Source organism: Benincasa hispida, chromosome 11, assembly GCF_027475165.1.
Source record: "Benincasa hispida cultivar pf3 chromosome 11, pf3_genome.v1.1, whole genome shotgun sequence".
Lineage (NCBI taxonomy): Eukaryota > Viridiplantae > Streptophyta > Magnoliopsida > Cucurbitales > Cucurbitaceae > Benincasa > Benincasa hispida.
Window position 1 is genome coordinate 24,559,284 of NC_143488.1, and position 11,266 is coordinate 24,570,549.

Consider the following 11,266-nt stretch of genomic DNA (forward strand, 5'->3'; position numbering starts at 1 on the left):
TGAGAGTTGAAAAATATTTAAATATGATTTAAATATTTTACACATGAATAGAGGTTCATGATCGAGATTGGTGTTTATTATTAACTTAATATTTGATATTAAATTATTTAATTAATTATATAAAATTAATTTTATAATTTTAATTATTTAAAAATTAATTTTAAACTAATATGATTCAAATTAATTATTTTGAATTACTTTAAATATTGAATTTTTGGAAAATTCAAAAAGATTGAGAAAGTGGATTTTTCTCACTTTTAACACCTCAAATTTCCACTTAACTAGTGCTTATTTGGGTGTCAAATTGAGATGAATTCAATTTGCATGATTCTCTTCTTTAAATAGGAGAGGGAATGTCGAGATTGGGTTCTCGGTCTCGTTCAAAATCCACTTTAGTTGATGTGTCCCAATCAATGTGCTTGGTGATGATTTTGTCATCGCTCATACCCAAGTTGCTGAAGTTGATTTTCGAAATTATGAGTTCAAATTGAAACTCATAAATCTCTTCTTTCTGACACTGGTGCATTTGAGTTTGCTAAGCGCTTTTGTGTCAAGGGTGGATGCATGGATTTTTATACCATGTCTGCTCGTTGTTAGCTATTTTTTGCAGGAGCTCTTTCGTTTACATAGAAAGGGACACAATTTCACATGAGTACAACACCCCTAGACCGAGGTGGTTAACCGGTGCTTAGAGAACTACTTGGGATGCTTTACAAGTGATAGACCAAGGGAATGGGTACACGTTGGTTACCATGGGCAGAATAGTGGTACAATACCACAACTAAGGCTAATGAAGCTGAAATTCTACTCAAAAAGAAAAAAAATATCCAAACTCTCTCATACTCGACTTTTCTTTAAGATTCATCACAAATTCGAATCCCACAACTCGTTCTAAGACCGAAGAATAGTGGGGAAGGCTCTAGCGGTGGTCCATAAAGTGGCCGTAATAAAAAAATAACCAAAGGATATATTCAAGTTTGAGCTGCACCAAGGTTTGCTTCACTAACTCTATTCTTACAACTTGGTACTTGTATGCTTGAACCTTAAGTTAACGAAATTGGAGTGCTTAGGATTCTAATTGCTTCCGTTTGCATGTTTCTAACTCCTGCAATCATATAAACCCAAAGAGCATCATCAAGCTTCAATGCTTAATCTCTCATATTGACATAGACTGTCTTCTCCAAAATCTGCTTATTTTCCCTATTTAACACCTCAGCTAAACTGTTATTCTATAGGTGATAAGCTAAGGAAACATTATGCTTAACCCTTTATTTAGAAAGCATATTTTTTAACAATTTATTAAAAAAATATGATCCCTCATCACTAAACAGTGTTTGTAGGGTGCCAAATTGTGTAAAAATGTTTTTATGCAGAAACTTAAGAACAACATGAGCATCATTCATCCTAGTGGCTATCACCTCTACCCATTTAGAGACATAATCAACAACAAGCAAAATATAAGGATACCTCTCAGATGGTGGAATTGGACCTATAGATCTATACTTCCCACATCAAATAACTCAACGTCTAATATTGGGGTAAGGGGAAACTCACTTGTCCTAGAGATATTGCTAGTACGTTGGTACCTATCGTAAGTCCAAATATAAGTATAACAATCTTTAAACAATGAAGGCCAATAAAAATCATATTGCAATACCTTTGCTGCTGGTTTGGGCCCAAAATGTCCACTGTCCAGAGACGAATGGCATTCAAACAATATTTTTACGTGCTTCTTTAGTAGCACACATCTTCCGATCACATTGTCAGAACAAATCTTAGAAAGAAAGGGATCATCCCAAAGGTAGGACTTTACCTGATGTAGGATCCATTTCTTTTGTTGGGAGTTCAAGTTAGGAGGCATCATTCCACCTGACAGGTAATTCACATAGTCAACAAACCATGGAAGATTCCCCTCTATCTTGTAAGGACGTTCATCAGGGAAGTCTTCCACCATAGGGGAGATTTACTGACTGCTTCCATTCTCAATCTTGGACAGGTGGTCTGCCACTGCATTCTCACAACCCTTCCTGTCCTTGACTACGAAGTCAGACTCCTACAACAAAAGAACCCATATAATTAGTCTAGGTTTAACATCTTTTTTCTCAAATAAAAATTTAAGAGCAACATGATCTGTATGGATAACGACTATCTTAGAACTAAGTAAATAAGGCTTGAACTTATCAAATGTAAACACAACTGCAAGTAACTCTTTTTCAGTAGTAGTATAATTTACCTGAGTAGAGTCAATTTTCCTACTTGCATAGTAAATAGCCCTAAACAATTTCTCCCTATATTGCCCTAAAGCAACCCCTATAGCAAAGTCACTAGAATCATACATTGTTTCAAATAGCTGACCCCAATCAGGCATAACGATAATGGGTGTAGAAATCAAATTTTTTTTTATTGTTTTAAAAGCTAGTAAACATATCTTATCAAACACAAATGGTGAATCCTTTTCCAACAAAATGCATAAGTAGAAGAATCTCCTAGTAAAGCGTATCTTAAATGTACAGGTAATTCTTTTTAATTTTAAAGTAGGTGGTGTGGTGGACTGAATTTCATTAACAGGCATAAGAGATGCAGAGACATGCTTAACATAACACACAGGAAGATAATCCAAACATTCAGTATAGAAAGCAACATCTTCATTGAAACAGTCTATCTTATCCATTCCATAATTTAACATGCTCTAACTCAACTAATCAACAGATAAGACTAACTCCCTAAACTCAGCCACATTCTTATCCACAACATCCATTCTTTAACAAGTAACATCAGAATTCACATACTTTAGAGATCGAAAAATGCTAAATTTTACCTCTTTGTCTTTCACTCAAAGTGTAAGCTTACCTTCCTAGACATCGATCAAAATCCTACTTGTGGCAAAAAATGGTCGTCACAGGATAATTGGAACTCTACATCTTCCTCAATGTACAACTCAATGAAATCCGCCGGGAAGATGAACTTATCAACTTTAACTAACATATCCTCTACTACACCATGAGGATAAGTAAGAGAATAATCTGCTAGTTGCAGTGATATAGTCATCAGTTGTTCTTCCCCTATATCTAGCTTCCTGTACAAAGATAATGGCATTGGATTTATCAAGGTTCCCAAATTACACAGAGTTTTACTTATCGTCAAGTTCCCTATAGTGTAGAGAATTGTGATACTCCTAGGGTCCTTCAATTTTTTAGGCAACTTCTTCTACAGAATGACACTGCATTCCTCTGTTAAGCTCACTGTCTCATATTTTCCAAACTTCTTCTTTGACAACACGTCCTTCATAAACTTTGCATAGTTCGACATTTGTTCCAAGGCATCTGCAAAAGGAATATTTATGTCAAGCTTCTTAAAAATTTCTAAAAACTTTGAGAATTGGTCATTAACTTTCTTTTTCCTAAAACGCTGAGGATAAGGAATATTATTAGGAATAGTAGGCACAGGGTCAGAAATACTCGCTAGAACTGATGGTACAGGCACATCCATCACTTTCTTCTCAACATTCTCCTTAGACTCTTTTTTGTTGTTGTCCGCTACAGGCTCTCCAGCATCGTGTCCATATTCATTAACCACTATTGGGCCAGCTCTACTCCTCCCACTCTTCAGAGTTATTGCTTTGTATTCTTCCTTGGGGTTTTTCTTAGTACAACTGAGGAGCTTTCCTGTTTGCATGAGATTCATTGCAGTTGCCATATGACTGATCTAAACTTCAATGTTCTGAATAGCGTTCCCATGGCTCGTCATGGTACTTTCCAAGTAGGTAGTCCTACTCCTCGATTTCTTGATGAATACCCTAACCATATCTTCCATAGATAGCTTCTTCTTAGCACATGGTTGAGAAGCTAGAAAACCTGGAGGAGCCTGCAAAGTATTCTTAGTGTTAGTATAAGAAAAAATTTCATGGTTATGCAAACCTGGATGGTAGTAGGTGGGTTACTGCGCTTAATATGATGGAAATCGAGAAAATTGTTGTGGCCCTTAGAATGGATTAGCTCTATGCATAAAATTAGCCTACTCAGGGTCAAATTTCTCCCATGATGGATTCGTACTGCACGCTGCAATCACCGCAAGCGATGGTTGATTTCCTGTAGACAATTGATTAATGGGGTTAGTTAAAGAAACCATTCGTGCCTTTAGTGCATTTACCTCATCAAGCTTGTAGAGCCCTGCCACTCTAGATGTGGAATGCTTCAATGGCCAGTTGTAACTCGTGGCAGCCATATCCTCCAATAGTGATCGAGCAACATTGACAATCTTAGGAAAAATGGATCCACCTGCCGTAGCATCCAAGATGGATTTCATCGCATTGACCAATCCGTTGTAAAACAACTAGATTTGAAGCCAGTCAGGATATCCATGCTAAGAGCTCTTTCACAACAGCTTCTTATAGCGCTCTCATGCCTTAAACGACTGCTCATCCTCTCTTTGTCTGAATGTTCCAATTTGCGTCCTCAATCTACTGATCTTTGACGATGGAAATAATTTGTTGAGGAAAGCCTATGTCAATTCATCCCACGTTGTTATGCTTCCAGCTGCAAGAGCTCTAGCCAATCCTTCACTTTATCCTACACCAAAAAAGGGAATATTCTTAAACGAATAACATCAGCAGGAATTTCATGTATTTTTACCGTTCCACATATTTCCAAGAAAGAACATATATTCTTGTGCGGATCTTCATTTGGAGTTCCACTAAATGCACTATCTCTCGCCATTTGAATTAGATCGGGCTTGAGCTCAAAATTTTTGGCATTTATTGGAGCCTCTGCAATGCACTGAGATGTAGGAACAGTTGGCTGGAAGTAGACTCGAATAGTCCTAATAGCTTCCAATTGATCTCCCATGGCGTTGAATTTGGCTCTAAAGTCCTTCCTTATTCTTCTCAAGGTTTGTTCAATTTCTGGATCAAAAGGAACAAGGTCAGATCGTTGACTTCGTCGCATACACAGAATTCTCAACAATTAAATAGAAAAAATAGAATAAAATAAATATTTTAAAAAACCTAAATTAAAATCAATTTAGTTCTTAGTAATATTAAGCTTAGAAAAATTATCATTGTTAGTCCCTATCAATGGTGCAAAAAACTTGATACCATCACAATTGTACATATCGAAGTAATAAATTTCTAGTTAAATTCGGGTATCATCCACCGAGACTAGCATGAGTGAATTTTTCTTAACTTAACTATTGTAGTTCTTCACCAATTTTATTTAGGCAACCAAAAATTTAGTTAAGAATAAATGTTAAATTCAAGCAATAAAAAGGCAAAAGACAATTCAAAGGAGTTTGATTCCAAGGTGTTGTTTCATTAAGAGATTCCAAATGGTTATTAACATGCAATTGATTAATAGAGATTGGACGAGGCTAGAAGTTTTAAATTTTGGAAATCCTTTTCTAAGCTCAATCCATTCTAACTCTAGGTTATCAAGTTTGAATTCCTTCCTTGCTTAAACTAGCGTTGCATTAAGACCCTTCAATTGCATCCCTTATTATTCTTGAGTCATTATCATGCATCAATGAGTAATAATCTAAACCACCATGTCCAAAAAATTAATCCCTTTTCCAAGCAGAGAATTAGATCAAGATCAAATGATTAATGGCTAGTCAATTAAATGCATTTAAAACAAATAATTTAGAATCCAATAAATAATCAATCAATCTCAATGTCAAAAATTCATTCAAGAATACTCAAATCTAATAACACCCTAGAATTTAGAGTTTAGCTACATATGATTTCAACAATAACAAATCCTAAGTAGAAAGAAAACATCATGAAAGATAGAGGAATTAAAAAAATGAAGGGAACAAAGAATCAATTCCCTTCACCGTGAACAGATTTGAATCTCGATCTTCTTGACCTTCACCAACGAATTTTAGGTTGATCTCCAATTGGGACTCTCTTTTCCAAACGGTTTCTTTCTGCCCTAGGTCGAATTCTCTCCAAATCGGCTCCCCCTTCATCAGATGGTGCTGCCTCTTTTATAAGCAACGATCGCAACATTGCAATGCTGCGGACATCGTTGATGCTAGCGTACGTAATAGAAGAACTTCAATTCATAGCATTGTGATGCTATCAGTAGCGTTGCAATGCTGTCCTGTTTTCTTTAGCTCTTGAGTCTTCAACGTAGCAGGGCAGCGTTGCAATGCTAGGCGTTATGCTACCCGGATTTTGTCCCTTCGAAATTTTTTTGCTTTTCTCCAATTTTGACCTCTATCTTCCTTCATAATTTCATAATTGCCCTTAGATTCCCATATTTGGAAATTTGCACCAAATTTAGTTCATTTATGCCGCTCTTAATACTCAGTTTCTTGAAATTAACTCAATAAACCACATTAAATCATACCAACTAGCAATAATAGCTCTAAATTTGAAGTCAATTAAAGTACTTTTCAGGTGGTTTTCAATACAACGAGCAGCTTTGTGTTCGGATTCCAACTTTCAATCTTCTTCTTCTCTCTTAGAGATCTAAAAAACAGAGAGAATTAAAAGGTTATAAGGAAAATTTAATTTATTGCTATCATTTCCTCCCTTTTTACATTTTATTTTGTTATCACATGTTTTATATAATTCTATAATCGTTTCTTTTAGATCTACTATTACCGATTCTTCGTTTATTTTTATTTCATCATTATCAACTTTTTCTTTTATTTGGTGTTCATCTTCTTCCTCTTCTATGTTTGTTTTCTTTATTGTTTTCTTTTTAGAAGTGAAATGTGAAGTAAGAAAATAGAGATGAAAAAAAAAAAGTTAAGAGTAACACATACCCTTGAGTGAATACTTGTTGTATTGAAACACAAAATAGTATTCTTGTTGAAAATGGCGCTAAAGAAAAAAAAAAGAAAAAAAAAAAAGGTTAAAGAAGAAGAGAAAATGGGAGAGAGAAAGAAGAACGCATCACTTAAAAAATTTACTTATTTATTTATTGTTATTATTTTTACTCTAATTAAATATAAAAATGTGTCATTTATTTATTGTTTTTTTTTTTGGTAAAATTTAAAATTGCTGTTTCCTTGTTTGTTTATCTATTTCTTTTATAATACCATTCCTTCCTTAATTTTTATATGTTCATTATTATGTATTAAATCTTCATTCATTTTCTTTGCCTTATTTAATTTTATTATTTCATTATTATTTTTTAGTTTTTTTCTGTTAGGTTAATATTGAAGTATTAATCGTGTTAATTTAATATATGCACTCTACTCGGTTAATTACCTTGTTATTAATCTTTTCATTTCATATTCATCTTTTAAAAATTACTAACGATAAAATCGAAAAAAATTGAGAGTTCGATTTTTTTAGAATTCTTGAGGTGATGAGTCGATTCTTTGAGAGTCCAAAATCGATCATCAATATGTTTTTTTTATTAAAATATTAATATGCTCTTTAATTTATTATGATTTTTTTTAATTATGTTTTTCTTATATAATGTTCATATTAACTCTTATTTGATTTCTAATTAAAATTTCTCAAAATTTTAAAATCTTTATAATTTAAATTTCTCTCAGTTTTAAGAATTTCATAAAACTCTTTTTAAATTATTAAAAAAAAATTCTTTAAAATTATACTTTTTGTGTTTTCAAATGCTTAAAAATTAAGCTATTATTTCAAAAGGTTTCCTAATCAATGTTTTCTAATAACTTGTATTCAATGTCATTTTCCTTAAAAGAAATTCATATAATGGGATCTAGGAAATTTGAGAGTCCAATTTACTAGAATTCTTGAAGTGAGGGATCAGATCTTTGGGAGTCCGAGATTTGATCCTAAGAAAAAATGAATTTAATTAATATTTAAAAAAAAATCATTTTGTTAAAAGGCTATTCCTTTGACGAAATTTGAGAAATTGTAATAATTTCTCATATTTTTGAGGTGAGATTTTTTCTTCATTTTTAATATAGTCAAATTGATGGAAATTCTTTCACTTATTCCATGGGATCATTACTTCAAATATTGGAGTATTGAGGGGTAAAATAAGACATTTATTTGAAAACTCTTTTTTTAAAAGAATAATTTTGAAGAATATTTTCAACTCAAGATTTGAATTTTGCCCACCATTTTTTAAACGGGTGTTGTGGGATGCTAATACCTTCTCCATGCACAAATGACTCCTGAAATCAACTTCAGTTTTGGCTGATCATTTTTGTTTTTTAAATTAAAATATGTATGTTTTACTTTGGTGTCCAATCACACAGTAAAAAAGATTGGTGGTGACATCTACTTGTTTTATATTAAAATCAACCATTTTTTAGGACGTTGACAGCACCGCAACGTCTCGTGCATGTGGTGACAACTTGAATTAGTTGCTTGATATTATTTTCTTAAATTAAAATTCAAATTTAGATGTCACATTTAGATTAACTGGAGTTTCAAAGTTAAAATTGGTATACATCCGTATTCATCCTCCCTTTAATGTTGTCATTAGATCCTAAAATTTCTTTACTTAGGTTTGAAGAATTCAATGTGAATATCTTGCACATAGTGCTTTTCATCCCCAAAGATGGTGATTGTTGATGTCAAAATCAAGTGAGAAAAAAGAGTTTGACTTTCACATGCTAACAAATATAAACTTTTTTTTAGAGAGGAGAAGAAAGTGACATGCAAGCAGGAAAATATAGAAATTTATGTGGTACTTGCCACACATACTTTGATACTTAAGTCAAAGAGTGAAAGAGTATGAAAGCTTAGAATTTTAGGATGGAGGATGCTTTAGAGTGATAATGATGCATTTAGAGATTATTAACCTATGTTGTCCCAAATAGGGTTCCCGAGTCAAACCAAGAACATTCAACCTAACTTGGTTAGGCATGCCCCAATGGTCATTTTTATAGGTTCGGCCTCAACCTTGGCTGAAGTCAAATGTATTTACTTGGGCCAATTCCGGGGCCATCATAGTCTCAGGGTGCCATTTTTAGCTTAAGTCTTGTTATTTTGAGTCTTGTTGCATTTATTCAAGTTTGATATTGATTATCTCCTTTGGTCCAAGATCACCCACATAATGATTATTGCTATTTTTTTGTATCTTAAAAGTATAATCATGAGCCAAAGTGACCATTTTAGTGTGTTAGCATTTATGCCCTAAAGCCTCATAGTTAATGTATTATTTAATTATTTTATTTGTAATAATAAAGTATTTATTACAATAAAAATTCAAGGTTATTTAGTATAAATTTTAATAATATATGGTTGTTTGAACCGGGACTTACGTCGTTAATAAATCCAGACCCAATCAAAAGAAATTTATAAATCACCGAACCACTACTTATACTACTTGGTAGCACAAATGGCAAGCATGGGGTCGAACCATAGAGAGACCAAGAATTAAATATCTCTAAGCAAAATTTGACTATGGAAAATAGTGAAAATGAGGTTTTGATTTTGAATAAAATGAAAACATGCAAGAAATTAAATTGCAGGGGACAAATATAAAATGGATTGGTTTATCTAGTTCTCAGATCAAGATAGACATTCACTGCAATTTCTATCATTGTTTTCTACCAATTAATTATGCAATCAGATTATATATACACAAATTATTGCTTGATTTAATCTAACTAGCCTCTGTAGTGGCGGATAACTAGCAAGAATCTAACCAAGAAAGCGTCCTAACTATTGAATAAGGTCGAGAAGGTCATACCCTAACTTATCTACATGCTTATAAATTCTATTGGGTTCGATAGCGGCCATATAGAACTGAAAATAGATGCATTATGATTTAGGATTAAATTGTGTCGATCAATTGTCAAGAAAACTATATTCAATTAATCAATTTTATCTTTGAACCTAGTAATTAGTACATTCTAGGAATCGCGCCATCAAGTGCATAATTAGTTAATGCTACTTAGGTGACCTTAGCTAGACATTCTATGCAAAAATACATTAAACAACATATTGATGCAAGATTGTGACAAAACTAAGAATTATAGTGTAACAACCCAACATCCTAGGACTTATACTAGGCCGTTCCTACATGCTAGCATAAACCTCAAACAACTCTCTCATAAATTTTAACTAAAATCAAAAGAATTTTTTCAAATAAATAGTTTTTGTAAAATATAAATAACTGAAAATCTTTGATCGGGGTCTCCTTGAAATATAAGTTCAAAATAAATTTCATGAAGCTATATAAATAAAAATTTCAAACAATAGAACTCTAAGTTCAAACATAAAGAATGGAATTTAGAACATTAAAGCATGAAAACATGAGCAGAAGCATCTCTTTGGTTCTAATGGCACGATCACAGATTCCTTCTTTCTTTCGCCTGATGTGTCCTTACCTACCTGAAAACATAACATAGTAAAGAAGAGTATAAAAAATACTCAGTAAGTAACCCCACTATTGGGATCGGGCTATACATTTATGTCTAATAAATGCAACTTTCTAGTGAGACATGCAAAAACTTCTACTAAACTGGATGACCATTTAGTGAATAGTTTAACCCAACCTACTGTAGATGTGATGTATCAACAAGCCTCTGGTGAAATCTCGAAAGATATCACTAACCTCTAGTGAAATCTCGAAAAATATCATTAACCTCTAGTGAAATCCCGAAGAAGATCACCAACCCTCTGGTAAATCTTGAAGGAAACACAAACCTCTGGTGAAATCCTGAAGGAGATCACTAACACATTGTGAATCCCGAATGAGACAATAACCTCTGGTGAATCCTGTAGGAAACACAAACCTCTGGTGAAATCCGTAAGGAGATCACTAATCTCTAGTGAATCCCGAAGGAAACACAAACCTCTGGTTGGTACATATCTACGAGTATGGGGTAACTATCACTAACATAAATATCATGCATCATAAAATAAAGTCTCACACATAAATCATAACATAAAGCTCATTCATTCTCATACTACATGTCAAATAAGATCTAGATCATGCTCATACATTCTTGTAAAATATCTTATAAAATAAAATCATGCCCATTCTTGTAGATAGATTAGTTTTCCTTTTTTAATATGACACTTTATATAATTAGGAAATATGTTTTCTTAACAAAAATTAATAATTAAAGTAGTAGATCGATTAGATTTTTTTTTTTTGAATAAGACATTGTCTCTAATTAGAAAATCCATACTTTAATTAATTAAAAAGTCCATAATCTAATTAATTTGGGAATCCATATTCTAATTGAATTAAAAATTTCATAATCTAACTAAATTAGAAATTCCATAACCTAATTAACTTAAATTAAACCCAAATTTATTTTATCCACTCAATTTAATTTATTTAGATCCAAACTCTAAAATTAAAGAAGATAAAAT

The 11,266-nt window shown here is 32.7% G+C and overlaps 1 protein-coding gene across 1 annotated transcript; it reads right to left on the bottom strand.

The window, feature by feature from the left end:
- Nucleotides 1-1,066: 1,066 nt before the first annotated feature.
- On the bottom strand, nucleotides 1,067-3,696 carry LOC150032532 (uncharacterized). The gene is made up of 6 exons (XM_090306932.1): nucleotides 3,212-3,696; nucleotides 2,878-3,076; nucleotides 2,234-2,350; nucleotides 1,972-2,053; nucleotides 1,658-1,869; nucleotides 1,067-1,105 (listed from the first exon to the last, which is right to left on the bottom strand). Exons 1-6 carry the CDS (start codon nucleotides 3,694-3,696, stop codon nucleotides 1,067-1,069), a joined length of 1,134 nt encoding a protein of 377 aa, XP_090163058.1.
- Between the last annotated feature and the right edge of the window lie 7,570 nt (nucleotides 3,697-11,266).

Bases quoted from the DNA above. Each gene is read 5' to 3' on its own strand.
- LOC150032532 (XM_090306932.1), bottom strand. From the start codon at position 3,696: ATGGCAACTGCAATGAATCTCATGCAAACAGGAAAGCTCCTCAGTTGT. The intron at 3,077-3,211 runs GTAGAAGAAGTT...ATCTTTGTACAG, and splicing joins GAGGAATGCAGTGTCATTCT to GAAGCTAGATATAGGGGAAG. The intron at 1,106-1,657 runs GTATTGCAATAT...ATATGATTGCAG, and splicing joins GGCCCAAACCAGCAGCAAAG to GAGTTAGAAACATGCAAACG.